At 44.0% G+C, this 22,364-nt stretch overlaps 1 protein-coding gene and 1 long non-coding RNA gene across 4 annotated transcripts; both read right to left on the reverse strand.

Annotated features, from left to right (window-relative positions):
- Positions 1–2,153: 2,153 nt before the first annotated feature.
- LOC147235830 (uncharacterized) lies at positions 2,154–5,966 on the reverse strand. Its single transcript, XR_015105938.1, has 2 exons — positions 3,453–5,966; positions 2,154–3,030 (listed from the first exon to the last, which is right to left on the reverse strand). It is a non-coding gene; the product is annotated as an uncharacterized LOC147235830 (long non-coding RNA).
- A 1,213-nt stretch (positions 5,967–7,179) lies between these two features.
- On the reverse strand, positions 7,180–22,270 carry bbs4 (Bardet-Biedl syndrome 4). 3 transcript variants are annotated; one of them, XM_086144082.1, is made up of 16 exons: positions 22,202–22,257; positions 20,947–20,989; positions 18,286–18,365; positions 16,637–16,700; positions 16,290–16,401; positions 16,056–16,128; positions 15,755–15,808; positions 15,552–15,679; positions 14,653–14,707; positions 14,457–14,525; positions 14,117–14,269; positions 12,755–12,926; positions 9,269–9,338; positions 9,049–9,193; positions 8,764–8,968; positions 7,180–7,930 (listed from the first exon to the last, which is right to left on the reverse strand). In XM_086144082.1, exons 1-16 carry the CDS (start codon positions 22,226–22,228, stop codon positions 7,800–7,802), a joined length of 1,581 nt encoding a protein of 526 aa, XP_086000208.1. In that variant the 5' UTR covers positions 22,229–22,257; the 3' UTR covers positions 7,180–7,799. The 3 variants fall into 3 exon arrangements, with proteins under 3 accessions (XP_086000208.1, XP_086000207.1, XP_086000206.1); XM_086144081.1 differs by having other exon boundaries at positions 15,552–15,808; positions 22,202–22,270; XM_086144080.1 differs by lacking the exon at positions 22,202–22,257 and adding an exon at positions 21,731–21,790 and having other exon boundaries at positions 15,552–15,808.
- Between the last annotated feature and the right edge of the window lie 94 nt (positions 22,271–22,364).

The following is a 22,364-nucleotide window of genomic DNA, read 5'->3' on the forward strand; positions in this document are numbered from 1 at the left end:
ACTCTTCATGGAAAAAGGCGTCAGACAACTCGACTGTATGATGAAGCTATTGGCGGGCAGTTGGTTAGCTTTATTTACACTAATACCAAGTTGGAAATTGGGAGGTAAAGGTCAGAGGGAGCGGCACTGCGCTTTTGTAGACCTAGAAAAAGCATACAACAAGGTACCAAGAAAGGAACTCTGCTATTCTATAAGGAGGCCCTGCATGGCAGAAAAGTGTGTTAGACAAGTGCAGGACATGTATGCTGGCTATGAGACAGTGGTGACGTGTGCTGTAGATGTAACACAGAAGTTCAAGGTGGAGGTGGGACTTCATCAGGGATCAGCTCTGAGCCCCTTCTTGTTTGCAGTGTTGCTGGACAGGCTGACAGATGCGGTTAGACAGGAATCTCCATGAGCCACGTTTGCAGACGACATTGTGATCTGTGGTGAGAGCAAGGGACAGATTGAGGAAAATCTAGAAAGGTGGACGTATGCTCTGGAAAGGAGTGGAATGAAGGTTAGTCACAGCAAGACTAAAGGGAGTGGAGATCAAGAAGTTGGAGGATTATATGGAACCAAGGGTCAAAAGTCAAAAGCAATGGAGAGTGTGGAAAAGAGGTGAAGAAAAGGGTTCAAGCAGGTTGGAATGGATGGAGAAAAGTGTCAGGGGTACTATGCGATAGAAGACTATCAGCTAGAATGAAAGGAAAGGTGTAAAAGACAGTGGTGAGACCAGCTGTATGGCCTAGAAACAGTTACAATGACCAAAAGACAGAAGGCAGAGCTAGAGGTTGCAGAGATGAAGATGTTGAGGTTCTCTTTGGGAGTGACCAGGATGGATAGGATCAGGAATGAGTCTATCAGAGGAGCAGTGTATGTTAGATGTTTTGGAGAGAAGGTCCGAGAGGCCAGGCTTTGATAGTTGGGTCATGTACAGAGGAGGTGTAGTGAATATATTAGACGGATGCAGGAATTGGAGCTGCCAGGCAGGAGGTCTCGAGGAAGACCAATGAGAAGATTTAGGGACGCAGTGACAGAGGATATGAAGTTAGTTGATGTGAGAGAGGAAAATACAGAGAATACAGTTAGACGGAGGAGGTTGATTTGTTGTGGCGACCCTTGAAGGGATAAGCCGAAAAGAAAAGAAGACCCAGGTCAGTGATTGGATTTCCCACACGCTTTTAAACCCTATACTTTCAAACCATGGGGAAAAAAAATAAAGCTATCCGTTAGCGACTGTTCTCCCGTCTTTCAAGTTGCTCTCCTCCTGCACCTTGTCTGCGATATAACAGGCCCCGTTTTAAAGCAATAATCGAAAATCATTTTTTTCCTTTTTTGCGTGCGCAGGATCCTCCCGTTCGTCGCCTTTTCATTTACGCGGCAGCAGAGGCGACGAACGGCCCTCTCATCCCCGAGATGCAATGCGCCACTGACACATTGGGGGCTGATCTGATGACTGAGGAGAGGAGAGCACGGATAAAGCTGCTCCGCCGAGCTGCCGGCGGGGGGTCTTTGAGTCATCTCCAGCAGAGGGGTGGAGGGGAGAATTTTGGGAGGCAGAGCTCAGAGTAAACAGTGTCTGCTGACAAACAACAACAACAACAGCAACAACTCCACCTCCCCTCCCTTTGCCCCCCCGTCAGGAAGGCACTATTGAAATGCAAAGCCCGGCTCCTTCCGCTCCTCGCCGGAGAAAACAGCAGCCTTAAAAAAAAAAAATAAAAAAAAAAAAAAGAGTACAAGGCATCAGATGCTCTGGTGCGCCGGTTAAATTATGTGTTTAAAAACTGCAAAAATATGTGTCTGTTTTTGTGTTTAAAATGGCTGTAATATCCACCGGTGCGAAATAAAGCATGGATACGGGGGGGGCCGATTCATTATGTGACAAAAAAAAAAAAAACATTTTTTGTGTTTTATTCTTCATTTTCAGGGTTCGCTAATCCATCAACAGCCACCGTAAATCCCAAACAGCCATTTGAGGTCTTCGCCGATTCGAAATATGTTTATATTCTCTTTGTGGCGCTCGCTCTTTATGTGATCCATTGTGCTGGGACTGGCTGAGAACACAATCCGCCTCCTCCCGGGGTCTGAGGTTCTGTTTCCCCGACGCTTTTTCACCCGTTCTGCTCCTCAGGAAAACGAAAAGCTAAAAACGGGGGGGAAGTGTGTGTGTTGGGGGTGGGTGGGGGCTGTCATGACATTTTAATAAGCATCTATAATCATAATTCTTCTCCCTTAAAAAGTGTTATCTGCGAGTCATTTAAATTCATCACATTGTCTGCTCACCAAATTGTTTATTACTGTATCTCGGATGTATGAAGGGAGGTTATAAATTCTACCGTTCCTTCCATTTTCCAGAGCAACCTGCTATTTCACAATATCCAATTTCGCCCAACCGCTTAACATTAAGCGTGTGATGAAGTTGTTATTACACTATTATAAAACTTGAAAAACCATCAAAAAGCAAACATGGTCAGTGATTCTGCGAAAAAAAAAAAATTTTGTGTGCTCTCTCACCAGCAGGGCCCCCAGGTGGAGGCTGACCTAGATTTTGCCTGGAATATGTCTATATTTCAACGGACGCGCCGCAACACACCTTCGCTGGCGACAGACGTCTCAGACGCCGACACACTCGCGTCTGGGAAAGAGAGAGAGAAAAAAAGTGACTCAACAAGTTCCAGTTTCTTCAAAATCCGAATTTGTTTTTCTGCCCAAAGGTCAAAGGTCACACATCCCGAGTCTGAAGGCAGAAAATTTACGACGCTGAAAGTTAGCGGCCGTGCGGAAGGCATTCCTCGCGTCGGCGGCCGACGGCAACAGCCTGTAACCGCGTTTCCGGGTAATCCTGTGCTTGGACGGCCGCCATATCAGGACCACTCCAGGAGTACGTCTGGCAGCTTACCCGAAACACGATGTGCTCTTCCACGCTCTGAGTAAATGACTTATTACTGCTCTGTATGTTGTTTGTTTTTGTCACGCTCGGTTTTGCCTTTTTTTGTTTTTCATGCGTAGAGATCCGGGGTCCCCATGGACACCGGAGACCAGGACCTTTTGGGAGGGAAGACAAAAACGTTTATTTAGCATCTTTAGTGGTCTTTTCTTCTCCTCCAGTCACAACAAGCACTGTGGTCGGCGGCGGTTCCGCACACTAATGATTATTACTGTGTCGTAATACTGTTACAACCGTAGATGAGTTCAGATTGTAGCTTAGTATCTCTGCTTCCTGTCCAGAATCAATTACATCTGCGATCTGAGACCTGAGCCTTTTTAAAATACTTTATATTGTATTGAAATAGCTGGCGTTATCAGCTTCACCTCAGCCATATCTTTAATGGCAACGTCGTAATAATCTATAAAGAACCTCTCTGCATGAATATTGAGGTTATCTCGCTGCCGAGCGATTGAATTTTCCCCAGAAGACTGAGAAATGAAACATTATGCGGCGATTTCAATTTAGCGCCGATACTTACTGTACTTTATTCGGCGTATTTGCTTTTCGCGTCTCCCATCGAAGTTCTTTAAAACAGTAAAACGGTTTGATCTCCAGGCGTCTCGGCGTTCACACCGTGGAGGATTTTGCTGTAAAACAACATCTTGTTCCAAAGGTCTTATTTTGGCTTATCGTCATCTGAATATTCCAGGAGGTAGCCGGTCGCCGATCACAGACCTATTGGAGTGAACGGCAACCACCTGAACAGGACGTGCTTATCAATCCTTAGATATGATCTTGCTGGGAACCAAGGGGGTCAACTGAGGTCTCCTCAGCTATTTCTATTCCTTCTTGCCCCAAACATTGGCTTGATAACACACATTCCTGTTCCGTCCTCTGAAGCCGCCGCCGCCCTGCCAGAAAACCATCAGACTGGACTGAGGGTTACAGAGAACGATCATGAATTAATAAAACCAACCCCCCGAGAACCCTAAGAGTTTACTTTGTTGACTGTGGCCGCTATCAGCAGGCAGAAAATAAAAAGCATGTATTGCGGTGTAGTTATTACTGCTTAATAAATGGACAATGGTGTTGCTTTTGCATTACAATTAAAAGCGTTGCCATAACAAGTGACCGACCTTGCTAAAGCGTTCAGAGCGTTTCTCTTGAAGCTATCACAATCCTTTTTTTTTCTCCGCAATGAATAAATTCAGATTTTTAACCGTCCTTTTTGCCCTCACCTGAGGTTCGCCTTCGGGCAAATCACCGTGACGACACAGCGTCGTCTCTGTGTTGCGTCGGCGATCGTGGGGGAAGGAGGGCGGAGGGGGTTCGGTCCGGTCCGACTTTCTGCTCGAGTTCCCCCCGTCGTCTCCCCCCGCCATCCTCAGAACCTGCGGGGGGATTTTCAGCTCAGAAAGAAAAAAAGTGAATAAAATAAAATAAAAAGGGTGTCTGAAACTCAAGTCGGATCAAAACCGTTCCACTCGCCTCGCGGGGCTTTACCGTCGGTAAACATACAGTTTTCAGCATCCTGCCGCCGACGCTCTGTGTGTGTGAGTGTGTGTGTAAGGTAACAAAACAAACCTTTAATGGAGAAACGTTAGAAGCTGCGGCAGAAGGAGGGGGGGGGAGATAGATAGGAGATATTTCAAAGTGAAGGGGGAAAGAGAGGGGGGTATCGTCTGCGGACATCTGCTTTTTTTACAACCCATACTGTAAATGTAAGAAACAAACAAACAAAAAAGGGACTATGTAGATTAAATGGCGAGGAAACGATTCAAATACATGACAAGCAAATGCCTTAATCTACGTTTGCCTTCCCTTCCCCAGACGGCCGACTAAATTATTCTATTTTTGTTCGTTTGTTTCGGTTGCTCAGAGAGCTAAGGCCAGTGTTTGCGGGTCTGTGTGTGTGTGTGAAGTGGAATTTCTGCCGCTACCACCAAAACCCTGCACGTGTCTCGGACCACTTCCTGTTTGGGTGGCTGCTTTGTTTTCCCTTTTCAAATATGGCGGACCGGCCAACTCCGCTGATCTTTTTTTCGTATTTTCAGATGTCTTGAAAAGACACGAGACCTTAATTTGATGAATATTTATTTCTTATTTAAACCCCTCCTTCATAACTAATGAGCGTGTGTCAGTTTTAACCCGGGTACATGTCTCGATGGAAAGCCCGCACACTGGATAAGAATTTTGACCCCGGCGGTTTAAAAAATTGAACGCCGGCGGTTTTCCCCCCTTTAATCTTCAAAAGAATTTCTGCGGACGCGTCATTAAGCGCTGCTGGAGTTTTTACACGCAGAAACCACTTTGTAGAAAGTAAAGTGATGTACGAAGTGATGTATAATGCATGTACTACGGAGGACTACTGAATGAAACCATGGCGACGTGGGGGTGAGTTGGTTTTGGTTTAAAAAAAAAATGAAAATAAAAGATATAATTCAATTTAAAGTTCAGCATGAACTCGCAGGACGCGGTTTATCTGAAAACTCTGCAGAACAAGTGAGTGCTCACATGGCTTCCCATTGGAAGGACTGGACTTCTAGTTTACACACACACACACACACACGGGGTGGGGTGGGGGTGAGAGAGGAAATGAGGTATAAACAGAATCTGAATTAACAAAAAAACTAAATCAATATCGAACCACCAAGAACTCCAAACTGGTGATTAAGCTCATTATTCATGGGAGTAAATGCGAACAGAAGCAATTGATCGGATGAGAACGCCGTCTCGAAACAATCGAGAGTATCGCCGCCGGCTGGACGATGGGAGGATTTCTGGGGTGAGAACTATTGGATACAGCGGGTTTAAATGCTCTCTATGAAGCACAAAATATTTCAAAACATTGATTTCTGTGCTTTATGTAATTATAACTGAAAAATAAATTGGGAATAATTGTGGAAATAGTTACCTGTTGCGGACAGTGACATTATGGCGGGATGGTGGAAAAAAAAAAAAAAAAAAAGGCCTTGCTCTTGAAAAGTTTCACGAGTTTCAATGATGCGTAACTGTGGTAACGGATAACTTAAAAAAAAAAAAAAAAAAAAAAAAAAAAAAAAAAGGCCTCTCCAAACCAGAGACCTTGTAATTAAGCACAAAAAGAACGGATTGGAAAACTTTGCAGGCAAAGCAAATAAATAGAAAAATGGTCTGTCTTTTGTCACCGTGAGCGGGAGCTGTCAGGGAATGTAACAGCGGAGAAAAAAAAATAGTCTTTTAATAATTAAAAATGACAGGTGTAGGCAGGAAATAACGAACCCGCGGTGAGAGAGCGAGCTAAGAGTTTGGCTTTTTCATGATAAATCTTATTCATTTTCTTCTGCTTTAAATCCAAAACAATTTTGAAACGGCCTTTTCAAAACGCACCGTCCCCGTAGTGCCACTTTCATGAGACTTACTCGCTGGGCGCGAAAACATGTACGGGCACGTTTGAATAGGGCAATAAGAGAAATAGCCGAAAAATAAAACGAGTGACTCACGGGTCGGCGGCCTCCAGCGTTGCATGTGGATCCCCGGGAGAGCTGAAAGAAGACGTGTGCGAGTGTTTAGCTTGTGACGATCGGGAAATAAAATGGATGAGATTCTGTGTTTCACCTTGACAATGATGATATTTGACAGCGCTCGCTCCAGAGAAGGGTTCCCTTGCTCCCGCCAAGGCCGTAAATAAAAACTGTAAATAAAACAACTCGATCATCTGCAAAGGTTAGTTCAATCACAGACTGTAATTCGCAAGGAAACAATAGATTTTATACAGATGCATAAGGAAAGTGTTTGATAATCAATATGCAATAATTATCTATAATAACTGACGTCAGCTTCTCTGTTCACTGATATTCCAATCCAACATGTGGGAAAAGGTTATATGGAAAATGTTTTTTTTTTTTTTTTTTAAAACACAGATTTAAAACGTTGTTTTCCTCGGCAGCCAAGAGCCCGGCGAATTCCCCCCACCCCACCCACGAGCTTAACAGCCTGAATACATTACACAGTCGAGCTGCAAGATATCGGCGGGGGTGATTCGAGTGTTCCCACCTAAAACGGGAGGTTCTTTTTCAAATAATTGCTTAAAACTGAAATCTCGGCGGTTGAGGATTTTGTACACGATGACTCGACGGCTGTTTAACCACAACTCGACGATAGCCGGGTATTTGCTCTGTCTCGTGGAAGTCGTCTCGTGGGGCAAATTGACCTAAATGCACCGTTCCCTGTTGATGAGGAGCGTAGAGCAAGACAGAACACACTCAATAGTGATTAGAAACAACTTAGGGGTCTCCTTTGTTTTTTATTAAATACATTACTATATAATAACATTATACACATGTAAAAGCATGTAGGACTATTCACACTTTCTCCTCGAAAAGGGGATCACTATCGTATAAACAACATTCCTGTCGCTATTTGCGATCGTCCATCTTGGATTTGTGCGGTGATTGTCGCGGAGGTTGCTTTACGTTGAAGCAGCGGGGGGACGCCCAAGGAACGCCGCCTCACCTAACAACTGCTGACCTAAGCAAAAAAAAAAAAAAATCTTTAATTACCTTTATTGCTGAGCTCATCTAATATCCGCCGACGTTACCCCGGGGGCCAAAAAACGACTTTCTGCACTCCGCAAAGTATTTGGAACACAGGAACTCACATGCACAGAGAAAAAACGTCTAAGACCTATTTGGCAGCCGCTTGGATTTAAAGTTCGATTTCCCTAAAAAGGAGTCCGTGTAAAGTGAGTAAAGCCTTTAAACGTGTGCACGATGTACCTCAACTGTACCTGTTATCTAAGAACAACGAACTATAGAAGAGCATGAATCATGTTTTTTGTTTTTTTTTTTTTGTTTGTTTTTCAATCTTCATGATGTAAGCTGTGTCTTGAGCCTCCCGTCTTGATTCACTCCTCTGCTTTTCCTTTCCTCTTGGACGGTTTGGGGACGTCGGCCTCTGCGGGTTCCGGTGAGCCCGGCGGTTCGGCGGGGGGGCTGGAGGGTTTCCCTGCGTCGGGGTCGGGGTCTTGGGAAACTCCTGGTAAATTGGGGGAAAAAAATAAATAAAATAAAACAGTTCAGTGGTATTGGTTCTGTAGGAATTACACTTCTGTCCAGACTTAATGAAACTTTATGAATTCGGGGCAGCCCGACCTCCAGCCTTGTTTCACATCGACCAAATCGCAGGCATATAAATAGGAATGAGAGCACGCACTGCACACCACTGCGAGGCTACACACTACCGTGTGTGTGTTTGTGTGTGTGCTCTATCTGCCTGGATAAATAAATATTAATGTACATGCATTATCTCTCCATGTCACAGTGAAGTAGTTAAGTGGGGAGTTACGGCACAGACAGATAGGGAGACGGGTAATTATGTAAACCACCCTTCGGGGTCAGGACTGTGCTACGGTTTTAGCTTTAGCTGTAACTTGTAGAGTTACAGTTACAGCGTCAGTGGCAGACGGCCTGTCCGCTAACCTTTGAATGGAGTAAACCGAAGCGATCATTTTTGCCACATTTTTATCACTTCAGTCCTTTTTTTGTGCTCAAGCATTTCTCTTTGTTGAGAATGCCTACCTCGCCTTTCTTTTCTCCACTCGGGGCGTCTTTGCATCTATTCAACTTGCTACTCTTGACACGAACGATAAGGTGGAAACACTTTGGGAAAACAGCTCCCCCTTTGACTGAAAGAATTGAGTTTTGATTTTTCAAAGAGAACAGGTTATGGCTGACACTTTTGTCATCAGCTACCCTGCTGATTCACAAATGGACTTTTATGCGTTCGATTCCTTTTGTGTTTTTTTTTTCCGCTCGTCGCGACCTGCAGATTCGGACTAGAACATTTACACAGAGCATTTAAGCAAGCACCTGTTGGTAGCTGGAGGTTTTTGTTGTAGCTGGCAGCGGAGGACATGGCCTGACCCAGGGCTTGGTTCGTGCCAAGCGCAGCACCCGGGGCTTTGGAGGCTGCTCCTGAGCTTTGTTTGGACTTGGAGTCCTTGGATGATTTGTTCCACACCAGACTGTCGGTAACTTGCAGGGCAGCTCCCATCTTCTGAGCCATGTCCACCAGCTGAGACAAGGAAGGAGCGCGTTAAAAAGAAAAAACGTGACTTCAAGCAACGGACGCGTCATGGGGTCGAGCCATCGTACCTCAGGGTCAAACTCGAAGTTGCCGCTGCTGTCTCGCAGCACATTGACTTTCCTCTCCATCTCCTGGTACTGGTCCAGAGCTCCTTTCTTATCCCCGTGGTTATAAAGGAAGATTGCAAAATTCAGGTTAACCAGAGGGTTGGATCTGCAACAAGAGAGCATGATTATTTAACAAACCGGAACCCAGATGTCGAGTGCGATTGGGATTTGAGAGTCTCACTCGTCTTGAGCCGCAGCTTGCTCGTACGCTCTGGTTGCATTTTCCGCATCCTCCAAATTGGTGAGAGCCACTGTGAAAGAGAGCACGGTTTTAAACTTTGATCGAAATGCCGTTGGGACGTATGCGCTGCTTTAAACGTCATTGAAATTTTCTTTAGGAGTCAAAAGAGCTGCTGCTAAAGGTAAGGCAGTGGATGAGTTGGGTGTGGGTTGGCTGAGCAGGCGTAGGCTCAGCAATGACGTCACACCTGGGCAGACAAAAAATTCTCTCCAATGTTGTTCAGCATAAAAAGTGAGTGAGATGCCACGCTTCTGTGGACTACTGTCTCACACATCTGAGCGAAGCACCAAAACACTGGCGCGTCCAGCTGGACTGAGTGGGCGGCACCAGAGAAGGACCCGGATCTGTCGAGGGGGTCGAGTCCCCGGGTGAGTTAACCATACAGCTAACCAGCGAGGGACGACTGACCGAGACCAGGTTACACCTTCATGTTGAAGGCAAGAAGAAATTGTAGGCACTCAGTTGTAATACCTGCGCAGCTTAGGGAGGGAGTAATATCCTTCACATCCAATTGGTGGGTTAATCCTGTGTATTACACAGTTCAAATCCCAGTGTGTCTGACTTCTGATGTTTCTTTGATACATCGGACGAAAGCACGGGTGAGCTACGAGTGGTTATCAACAACAGCTAGCCTAAAGTGGGCTAGCACAGAATTATTTGTATTAAGCACTGGTTATGCATACATGCACTGTCAAAAAACCAATGACCAAACAACATGGCAACCAAGCCCGTTGCATGAAGGATGTTGTCCAAACACAATGTCAAACAGACTCACACTAACCCCCAAATAGCATTTGAATATTATTACAACATAAATAGCGCAACAGAATCGCTTCAGGTTGCATGGTGAACTAGTTTTTGAAAGTTTTGTTCTGAAACCAACAGTGATGCAGACCGGGTTATCCTGGTCGCAGGGGCCGAGGGTTCGCTCCTGCCGGGAGCCAATCCGATCGGACTGTCGGACCCGGCTACAACAATTTTATCATGGGACCTTTACAAACGGCGTTCGTTGCTTTAATATCGTGTCACATCATCTGGCTGCCCAGACAAATTTGATACAATGTGGAGTCAATGCCAAGACGTTACTGTTACTGCACTGCTTTGTTTATACACACACACATATATACACAAAGGTGAATTCCTGTAGGCTTTTGTTAAAAACATGAACCTTCAAGGATGCGTAGCGTTTGCAAATCATTGAAATTATAAAGAACTTACCCCAGGCACGACGCTTTTGATTTTTTTTTTTTTGTTGCTTTTTCTTGATGCACTGAATCGAAACACTTTATAACCATTAGCTGCGGCTGACAGTTGATGGGGGTGGAGGTGTATTTACATCGCTCTGAATATTAATGTATTGACTTGTGAAAAATGTTACAAGGCTCCAAGTCAAGGGCCTTTCCATATCATTCAGAACAAGAGCGACTCTTTGTGGTTCCATATTTACATCCACGACAACGATCACGAGCATCCTGAAGGAAAAACACATGACCTTGACGATTAAGGGTCTTCGAAATCACGACAAACGCGTAACGGGTAATTTGATGTGGAGAATTCTAGTTGGAGTGAACATTTGGCCGTGTTATGTGGGCGGTTTTATATGATTGAGGTTTAAACATTTTAAAACACCAATAAAAATAATGCCCATTTATTTCCATCTGGAGTTTTATTTGCTTTTCTGCAGCCTGAGGTGTCCTATAAATGACGTTTTAAGGCGTTAATTTGTCCAACAGAATGATGACCGTGTTAAAACGCGACTGCGAAATCGGCTGACACAGACGTTTTCAGAATCCGACATGTGCCTCCCTGACGAAAGGTGGGTATCTGGTGGTTCGGGCTGCAGAGGTTCAGCTAAGCAACAGCCCAACATCATGTTAGTTAAAATGGCGGGTTTGTTTTGCGTGAGTTGCCGTCTTTTCACAGGGGGGGGGTTATTTTGCGAAAGGCCGGGCAGCTGCGCAATAGTGTTATGTGATCGTTTCTGTTCCCGAAACCAGATTTGACATTTAAATGGATTTGGGTGCTTTGTATTTGATCGTTCCCCAGATTGTAGCGGTAAACGACGACTTGAGTCATGTTACACTGACAAGCGGTGAGGAGGATGGTGTGTTTACATCGAAGCATCTGGCTGCCACAACCGAGGGTCTGTTGTGAACGCGGACCGTGGCGTTTCATGGCGGCCTCACTGCAACATTGAGACTTTCAGGGCTGATGTAAGACTTCCTGTTATCCTCTCCGTTCATACGAGTCCACGCAACACCGGAGTTTAGTACTTGAATAGCCCCGTGTGAAGTTAGAATGGGTATTATTTCTTGTGCGTTCATATTCATAAGGCTTCGTTTTAGATTGGGTAACTTTGCTGGATTTCAGTCAGTATCATTCATCATCACCCCCCCGTGACTATGTTTCAAGCCGCGTTGAGATAAATAAGGTCAGTTTTTGCCGGAGTTTTTCTTTTTGATACTCGGGTAATCATTTTGCAAAGCGTGATACACTGAAGTTATGGGAAGTGATGGGGTGTTTTGAATAGGATGCCCTTGAAGCTAAGACACCTGAACTTCAGTGGGAAAAAAGGAGAAAAAGAGCGAGCAGGAGCGACAGGAATGACAAAGAGACAGAGAGGGAACATGAGAAAATGAAACTTGAAAAAGCCGCGCCTGCTACCAATCTAACACTTCAAGAGCAGTGAATTGTTTTTCTTGGGTGCTAAGGTTTGAGTTGTTTTTCAGAAGTTTGCAACAATTGCGGTGCGGTGAGACTGGCCTTGAGATGAATGGGCGGTGCGGATACAGGGATCCTTAACACGGAGGGTTCAAAATGTCTAGGCCACTCCAGACACCATTAACATTCGGGACTATAACGCGGCTCGACATTATGAATGGGTTCCAGAGGCTGTAGCCGGCGATTAAGGGAAGACAAGGTGGCCCATCATCAGATCCATTAGGATTGTGCATGACAACCTGAGGCTGATTTTAATAAGTGGCTTCTGGTGAGGGATGTGTTTGATTTAAGGGATTCCATGCAGCGACTGCGGTGGAGCGGTTCCAGGAAAGCCTGCCAAAGGCCGGGCAGAATTATCCCAATGACCTGAAAGGTAAAAACACTGCTAACGGCTGTGGGGGAGCAGATAATTACATTGTGTGGTCTGAGAAAAACCAGGGATGGACACACACACACGGCACGGGCAGAGCCTTCATTAAAGCTGCTATTATAATCAACTCGTTATCTCCATAATAAAATTCGGCCTTTCATCTCATTTCGCCCTTTTATAGTGGCCGTTTTCCGTGTGTCTCCGAGAAATATGTCAAGGTGATTCACGGGTGGAGCTCGTAAGTCAGGGGCTTTGTACACAATTTCCCGAATGCTATGACATGTTATGAGAAAGGCAACAATAAAATACGGGACTATGCGTCTCAGGATGAGTACCTGCCAGCAGCATGTAGAGCTCCCCCATCCGTGGGTTGAGGTTGATGGCAGCACTGAGGAAGTGGAAAGCAGAGGCGTACTGTTGCATGGTGAGGTGCACCAGGCCCAGGTTGTACAGAACTTTCCAGTCAAAGGGAGACAAGTAGTGGGCTCGCTTTAGGCAGCTGATTGCCTGGGGGAGGAATGAAAGGAAGGGACACACACGCACACACACAAGTCAGATGCTTACATGCCAGGACAACTGCCTTAGTAGAGATAATGCACCATGTATGAAGAACAGTTAAAAAAAAAAAAGGGGGTTGTGTTCTTGCTTTAATGCAGTAACATTGGGAGAAGTGTAAGCAACGGTGTCATCATTGTATGATGACAATATAGTGACTTTAAATGATATTTTACACCTCTTTACCTGTATGTTTTTCTGATATTAAGTCAAATATTGATATCTATCCTCCACCTGATTCTCTAACTGAATGCGTGTTTGCTATTAAAATGAATGCCCTTGCAAGGCTAAATGGAGATTTGATGATAACTTGACATCTGGTGCGGCACGGCCGTTCGACTTTAAACAGTGCCACGTGCTGGAAATAGTAACGGCGTGATGAAATTTAAAATGCTGCTTAAATACCAACTCATTTATCAACGTAGTTGATGTTCTTTACTGCCGAGCAGTGCCACCATCTCCGAGAGTCCAGCAGCCATACAGGCTGTTTTCTCTCCGGAGAAAGGAGCCAGGCAAAAAAAAAAAAAACATACTGAATTCAATCACAGGTATTAAAACATATACATCAACACAATGCGGCCATTGTGTATGAATTTTTAACCAGATATAATTACATTTTGCCATTAGGGCTCATGTATAAAATCATACATTTTTCAGAAAATACTAAATTGTGCAACACGGTTCGATGGCCTGATGTATTATGAAAAGGCTTGGTTGATACTCGGCACGTAGGGGACAAAGAGCAGTTTGAAAAGACACTGGAAACTTCAATTTTATAAGAGGTTAAACCATAATCAATTCTCTCCGGATCCCAAAAGTTTAGCCGCCTCAACCACAGCAGCGTGAATACAGCTGGATAATAGATCATTTCTGTACAAAGATTAAAAGCCCTCGTTCAGTCCAAGGCTGGCAATCACATTATATTAACAGCTATAATCTGTTTCATTTTGACATCTCACAGGTGAATTTCCCTGCAAATGCAAAAGCTGGGATTTAATTTTTTACCAGAGAAAACTATTATAACGTCTGTCTCCTTCAAGTATTGAAAATAATCATATTAAACATAAGGGGATAATTCAAAGTTCACGACAAAATTCTTTCGCTGTTCAAAGTTCCGCAGCGAAACGGCAAACATTACTCACGGCTACGTATTTCTTTTTGCCGAAGAAGCACATGCCGATGTTGTTCCAGAGGGGGGGGCTCTCGGGCACGGCGCAGGCAGCCACCCGGTACTTGTTCATGGCCACGTCAAAGTCCCCGTGGGTTTGCATCATGCTGCCCGCGGCCAGGATGGCCTGCGAATCGAAAATAGTTTATTCGAGCGGTATTAGACGGTGATGTACCAGTTGGGTCGCGGCATGATGAGCGATGGACTGTGCCATCCAACTGGGAATAACCGCACGGTCTGACACAAAAAAAAAAAAAAAAAAAAAAGGTGGTCATGCCTCATCACAATGTCTGCGCGAAAACCACATACTGTACCTTGTAATTGTTGGGGTCAAACGTGAGGGCATTTCCCAGGTGCTCAAAGGCTTTTTGGTATTTTCCAAGCTATCAAAAAAATAAAACAGAAAGTCAGGCATCTGCTCTTTTTCCAAGTCCAATCGTGAAGGCCAGTCTTCGCTCTTGGCGGTGCCTTACTCAGAATTATATGGAGGAAAGAAGAGAGTAAACCTACCGACAGATAGAGAAGACCGAGGGTAGTCAGGAGCTCTGTGTTCTCGGGGGAGAATCTGAATTCAGATCGAGACAGCTCAAAGTGAAAAATGTGACTTTATCTATGCTCGTAATTACATTTAATGCCTGCACTTATTCTTGAGCAAACATAGTTTATATTCAGTGAATGTGCTGATTATTCAATCAGGCCCTGATTCAGCATAACGGTGAGTGTTAATTATGACCTGTGGGGGGGTTGTCGTGTCTCAAAGTGAAAAATGGCGGAGAGGAGGCAGATCGGCGTTAAAATAGGACTCGCTGTGGTTCGTCTCATTAAAGCAAAACCAGTATTGGAGCACTTGATTAATTCATTTACCCCCGACAGGAGGTAGTCGTAATGAGCCCAATTGTAAGCACTGATGTCATTTCCTTATTTACACCGTAGCCAAATGTTTAAATATTCAACGGTGAACCAAAGTGGAAATGAACGGAATTTACACCGAAAGGAAAAGGGGCCCCTTGGGTCAGAATGCTGAAAGTTTGCGCGAGTTTAAATGAGGGCAATTTATTGAAATGTGCTCCTAAGCCTAAAAGAAAAAAAAAATCAGTGGGGGAAACCTGGAGCCTCCTCCGACAGTGTGTTACTGTATATGACAAAAACTTGCCATGACGAGCCGGAGAAGTGTGTAACAGTTGTCAATAAAACATTGCTTTCTTGTGTGGTTTGCATTGAAAATGTTATTAAGCAATCTTTCAATCTCTGAAACGCGACGGCCGTTTTGGTTTGACGACAATATGTATGCCTTTAATAAAACAGAATTCAGCATGCCAGCGGAAAACTGCAACACTATGCTACTTTATGTCCTGTTCCTTCCACATCATTTAAAAAGTATGCATCATTTACAGTTGAAATCTACTTACTCCACTGCCCTCTTGTACACTTCTATGGCCTGGTCGGTCTCTCCGGCCAGCAGATGAACTTTCCCGAGCATCAGGAACGATTTGTCGTGCTTGTTTAACTGGAGAGCCAGATTCAAGTGCTCCTCGGCCTGACAGAGGAGACGGTCAAACCGGTCAAAAACAGGTGAGGCTGACATGTGGACGCCGCAAAAGTCGACACTCACATTTTTGAAGTCTTTGGTGAAGAAATAGCACACTCCCAAATTATGGGTGATCTCCTGCGATGAGAAGGAAAGCCATTTTACACATATGTGATGTGGGATTTGTTAGAAGCTGAATAAATGCTCGGCTGAATCTTTGTGGCGTGAAAATGCGGATATTATTTTTTAGCTGACAGGAAAGTTAATTGAACTCAGTGCAGGTCTGAACTGTAACAAGCACTGAACATCTTTGGAGGGCTGATAAACAACACCTCCTTGAAGCTTCGAAACACGGTAGCATCTCCGTATTTTAGTTTCCAGTTACCCAGTCTTTCTCGTTGATCCTTGCTGCCTCATGGTAGAATTCAATTGCTGCTTTGTGCTTGCCCAACAGGAACCTGCAGGGAGAAAAGGGGGAGGGGGCCATGAAAAATTAACCTGTCTTAATCACCGTAAGGCCAACAGATATTCTTAGGAGGCTATCAGTCACCGGGCTGCTGTTTCTCTGTTACCGCCGCTCTTTTATTTTCTTAGCCAAGTGTGAGGAGGGTGAACTCACAGTGATCGGGCAACCTGCTTCAGATTGTCAGTGCTGCTGGGATTAAGGATAGCACAGCTCTGAAACAGCTCCAGGGACTGCTGGATATTGCCCTCAAGGCGCAAGATTAGTGCTGTGATAAGAGGAAAAAAAAAAAAAAAAAATCACAAGGGGGAGGAAACTTAGCTGCGCATGGAAGTACAAAAGGCACATCAAAATCCCCGGAACAGCGAGAGGTCCAAATATATGGAATCTAGATAATGGAATGTGGCCTATCTAGGGCTTCCGCAGAGACTTTATTAAAAAAAAATGATTAAAATGATAAAAGTTGCATGTGTAACCGTGGACTTAAAAAAGTTATCCCTCACCTTGAACGTAGATGGCATATTCACACATCCCATTCGTCTCCTGCAGCTGTTCTTTGATGACTGCCTGCACAGACCCCGAATGGAAAACCAGAAAGATGACACGATTTCCCGGAATTATGCATGACAATAATACTAAGAAGTGTGCATAAAACATTTACTCAAATTGCTATTGAATGTAAACAAACACAAAAGTATTTAGGCAGCTGCACATTTTTTTTTTTTTACAATTTTGGGAAACACAGAGACCCCCCCCTGATTGGAATCCGCCAGAAAGCGTCTGAAAACAGGCTCTCGTTTGGGAACGAGATTCTCTGAACAGATAAGAAAAAAAAAAAAGAAGCTTCACAGCAGTGAATGACAACCGTGCGCAAAAGGAAAAGGAGCAGTTTGTGATGGGAGCAGCCTGACGGGGCAAAGAGAGAGGCGTGCACGGGCGCGTGCGACTGCTGACGGAAGTGGTTCACTGCTGTTCAGCGATGGCACGATGCTGACAAAGGCATCAGGATGAATGCTAAAGTACACAGGCGGCGTTCTCCGCTCAGATTTAGCAAAATACCATACAACTGAAACGGCTTCACGTCCCCGTGCGGATAATGACTCCGAGAGGAAAGCAACTTGAAAGTTTCCAAAGACGAAGAAAAGTGATGAATTCGGCTCACGATCCAGTTTCTGTGGACCGGAATGAAGGCAGAAAGACCACAAACAACAACTGATGGTGGCTACATGAAAGGCCCCGGCCAAGAGTCTCAGTGTTTAGTGATACTCAAGGGCTTCACATCTCAGGCAGTCTCTGACTACAAGGGGTATTCCTCAAAGTAGCAAAAAAAAATAAAAATAAAAATTATATAAATATATATAAAACTATTTTCTCAGTCCAATTACTTTGCAGCCTCTGAGAATGGGAGCTTATGTGTAAACAGTTACCCCAGTATATTTTTCTCTTTTGATTAAAAACACAGAATTAAAGATAAATCACGCAGACTTCTGAGCAAGTTTTCATTCCAAACCAGTCGTGTTGTCGTACCCGGACCAAACAGTCACAGACAGCCACTGTGCTTTTCACGTCAAAAAAAAACAAAACAAAAACAAAACAACATCGGGCCTGATGCGGAACAACCCAAGTAATATATGATGTATATTAAATTTGAATCTTTGAAGAGGGAACTTCTTTGGAGTAGAAATCCTAACAGAGAAAATAAAAAGGGGGTTCTTATAATTCAATATGGAGCAACCGAACATCAAGGCATTCCCAAAGCCCGTCTTTCGATACAGATGATCGCAATATTTGATTATGCACGACAAATAACCTTTAAGATGAAGTGTGGCCTGTTGTTTATAATCAGTGTTCAAATTCCAGTTATATTTTTACGGATTAAAAGCATTAAAATGAAATATCTAACGGGGCACTGGTGACATAACCTTTTATAACATCACTTATAAACATGTCGATTTCCCATACTCTCCTAGTTGATTTGACGCGAAGATTATTATTTCTTTCTCACCAATATTCAACTCCTTCTTGCAGTCCATCGATTTGCCGAGTTCTGGGTAATGTTTTAGCGTCAAAAGAAATCGGTATATTCAAATCCCACGGAGATGGAGGTGACAAAACAGAATCGACGTGGGGATGAGGACTAAAGGTTCTTTACCTTGCAGGTGTCATAGTCTTTACGGATGTAGTACTGATGGATTAACCAGTTTCTCCTCTCAATAATGGGAAGCTCTGGAGCTGGAGAGAAAAGGACAGTAAAGGGATGAAGAAATAAATATACAAAAATGTAGGCTTTATGTCTTAATTGCGGATTTCAGGTGCAGGACAATAGTGGCGGGACGATTCTCTGGGATCCATCAATAGTGCAAGATGTAATTTACTCTCCTTTGCAGTGTAACACAACATTTAGATTACGTCAGGAAAACTTGAAAGGCGGTCCAAAGCACACTGCTCCATAAAAGAAAATGTAGGGTTTATTAATTCATGGCCTGGCAAAGATTTGAAAATGCCCCTTGACGAAGGCTCCTTTGAGCTGAAATGCGTTGGTCTGTTAGTGTGTTTAAATCGATGCCAAGCCTTGAATGAACAAAAATCCGACTTCTTCTTTATTAGAACAGTGCCTCGCTGACTTTTCTTTTTTTTTCCCCCTGTACTGATCCACATTTTGTGCTCCTCAAAACGGATTGCCGCTACAGAGCACCCTACTAATGCAGTCAGTAGTAGGTCTCGGAGCTGACAGATAACGCGTGTCAACCCAAATCCAAATATTTGACTCGATGCACAAAGCGCATCATGCCTCAGCTTGTTAGCAACGTTTTACTTACAAACAGGGAGGAAAAACAGCAAGTGAGCCCCGTCTATTTAGACTACTTTTAATTTATACGGTCTCCTTTTGACAGCTGAATAAATAATCCTGAAAGCTACATCCCTTCGCAGTCACTTGCGTGTCTTTGATGTGACAGTTATCATACATGTTAACATGTCAGCCCAAACATGCAGGCCAAAGTAAAAATCATTTGAGCAGGCATGCTAAATGTCACCTCATGAGCACGCATCTTTTTTTCTGTTTCTCTTTTAATGTTTTAGCAGGTAGCGATAGCCTCCTTGTTGCCAGGGTAACAGTCTGTCTTAACATGCCAGGTGCTTGGGGTGGAAAAGAGAGCGTATGGAGGGGGAAAGAAAAAAAAAAAAGAAAAAGAAAAGAATGATGGCTGGAGGAATGGGCAGTTCAACACAATGCCGGCGACAGCGAGAGCAGCGGTGTGATGCTCTCTTCCTGGTGGAGAGCTACCTCTCATTTCACAAAAAAAACAAGTGCAATTACAATTCAAATATGTTTGATAATGGTAACTCCGTGATCGAGCATCTACTACCTCCCTTCAAAAGCAAGAACGTGTTTTACGGCACAACGAGACGAAGCACGACATCGGTGAATATCATTAATGAACTGCCTGTTTGGAAATACAGTGTGAATTACACTTAAGCCCCCTTCTGTTTTTAATCTCGCCGCTTCAAGCGGAGCGCCGTTGATTTGCGGTGAGAAATGGAGCCTCTTCCAGCGGCTTCGCAAAGATCCTCTCCATCCTCGAGTATGAAACTCGGCGGGTTTCGTACTTTTGCTTCGTCAAAATTCAGAATAGCCCTATTTGTAGCAAACTAATCCGCTTTCTTCCTGCTGAGACAGCAATAATATTCTTGTCTCTGGGTTTCAGCTGTGGCCCAGTGGTGTTCCATACATAAGCCGGGCAGATTTGGAGAGCAGAGATGGGCTACATGCGTGACATGCACTCCTGCAACTACTCTGTGAAAGAATAGTCATAAAAAGCCGGGGAAAAATAAGAGCACAGCATGAGGTCCCCGAAACGTAGTCCTGTGAAAAACTTCATCCTAAACATGGCAGAATCGTCTCATTGTTATATTTCATCTTGCTTTCGCAAAGGAAGATTTGTCTTGTGTGAGCTCCAGCCATCTGTTAAAGGGGGATAAGCGCAGACAGGAGGCATGCTGAGATCAAAAGACACTTGGGGAGAATGTAATGAAAAATATGATGAAAATTATTTTAAGAAGTTCTACCGCCAACAACTTCAAAAACCTGACCCCTTTATGCGTACTTAGTCTCATATCCAGTGGTCTCCACTTATTCCTGCTTGTTTGAGATATTTTTTGGCCTAAATTTAATTACAGAGCTGTAATTTGAGTGCTGTACTTCCTAGGATGGTTAAATCATATTGGAGCGGCTGTGGCCTCATTTAACACACTTCTCCATAGCTCACTCTAAACTTGGAGCACTTGTTGTTGAGCTATTTTTTTTAATTATCATGTTCCAGTGTTTTTGTTTGAAGTCTTCCCATATGTGTGTGTGTGTGTGTGTGTGTGGCATGAGATTTGGGCACTGCTGGTTGTTGGCTTCATTTGGCGGGGAGTTCTAAGCGTAACTATCTTGTTCCAAATACAAATATTTTTGCGTTCCATTGTTAAGGTTTATATATTTCTACATTTTACGGTAATTAACATCATATTCATTTTTTTATTGCTTCATTTGTGCACACACAGATAATTGGGCACACCGTGATGAGGCAGCAGGGGCACGGCATTAGCTGAGAGTGCACTCAAGAGAAGGATGAGGGTGACCTCTGGAGGACATTTAGCTCCGCTTTCACATTGCCGACTACACACCACGGTGGTGGAGGTGTTGTCATAGCAGTTACTGTGAAATGCTTTATTTAACCAAGAAAAAAAAAAAAAATTGGTGGATTACCAGAGGAACTGATGACCATTGTTCTAGTTAAAAGTCATCACTACCACAGTGTTACTCTACCTTTAGGTGCACGCCGTTTCTTAGCTTCTGCAGTAGTGGGAAGCTGAAATGCACAAGACGTGGCATTAATATATGTTTAACAGCATTCGTGATTGATGCATTGCAGAGCAAAATTAACTGGGGTGTCATATTCATTCTTCATGTTCATCATAAACTGTCCACAGAAGTGCGAGCAAAGATTTTTTGAGACATAAGTCTTATTCGTACGCACTTTAAAGATATGTTCCTTACTTACAAGACGAGAATGTGGCTGTAATTCTGTTATCTTGTATTGCAAAGTGCACCCTGCACAGATGCTGCGGTTATGAAGCAACTGAACTGCATCCTACGCAGTCCTTGCCAAAATCCAGATGAATTAATTGCTATACGGCTGAATTACTCACTCCCAGACACCACAGTTAATTTTAAAAAACCCAGGGACGACATGCACATCGCTTCGTTTAAATGTTCAAGGCTAACAACACATTTCACCTTTCTAATATTCATATGTTCTGAGAGAACATTTTTCATCAGTAGTTTCAATATTCATGGAGGCAATGTTTTAGTCAAACTTTCAGAGATAAAATTTCAACTGAATTGCCAGGTGGAATAACCCAGAATATATCCATGACTTAGAGCGACTTATTAAATTAATATACAAAAAGAAGGGGCAAGGAAACGTTCAACCATCTGTCGTGAAAACAAAAGCGAATCTGATTAACATAGCCACCTGTCACCTGGTGTACGTCTGTGCATACGCATGCGCAGTCCGATGTTTACCTCGGGATTCACCCCTCGTATTTACCTCTTTCGTGAATCGCGCTCCGGGCGGCGACAAAGCCATGCAACGCTGTATATGTATTCGCTACCCTTTGCAGCCGAACCCGAAAAGCTCATATTTGGAGCTGGGCAACAACGTTAAATAAGTGCTGTACTGAATGAGAGTCAATGCTCATTTTGTCATTCAAGGCGAACATGACAATCCACGTTAGCTGTTCGTTGTAGCCGCTAAATTGTTGCTACGCTTAAAACGACCAGCTGTGTCCTTCAATGGAGCGCGAGGCAAGTTAGGGCTAGCTAACGCTATTGGATAACGTTAATCAACTTAGCTCCGACTTTGGTTGTCGGTTGTGTTGGCACATAAAAATACTAGTCTCCCAGCTGAATATATACATACATTTACTCATAGTGTTAGGTGTCGTGGCACATTAACGAGCTGTCACTTCGCGTTTCTGAGGCCAGGAGCAAAAGAGAATTAGATTGGCTTCGCACTCACCACCGAGGTTTGCTCCTCGTCCGCCATCTTGGGTCATCAGCAGAAGCTGTTGCCATGGATACACCTGTGGAATGCCGAGGTATTGCACGTACAGGAAGAAGCCGCGGGCGGAACCGTCGCAAGAGGCTTCCCTCCCCCGCAGGTAAATCTAAATAAGGCTCTA

Source organism: Fistularia commersonii, chromosome 3 (genome assembly GCF_037954325.1).
Source record: "Fistularia commersonii isolate RoL2024-O1a breed Wild chromosome 3, RoL_Fcom_v1.0, whole genome shotgun sequence".
NCBI lineage: Eukaryota > Metazoa > Chordata > Actinopteri > Syngnathiformes > Fistulariidae > Fistularia > Fistularia commersonii.

What these genes read in the sequence shown, in the direction of transcription:
- bbs4 (XM_086144080.1), bottom strand. Translation starts at nt 21,769, where the DNA reads ATGGCTTTGTCGCCGCCCGGAGCGCGATTCACGAAAGAG. An exon ending in ATATGCCATCTACGTTCAAG is followed by an intron (nt 16,402 to 16,636) that starts GTGAGGGATAAC and finishes CTCTTATCACAG; the next exon opens with CACTAATCTTGCGCCTTGAG. An exon ending in TTGACCCCAACAATTACAAG is followed by an intron (nt 14,270 to 14,456) that starts GTACAGTATGTG and finishes TTCGATTCGCAG; the next exon opens with GCCATCCTGGCCGCGGGCAG.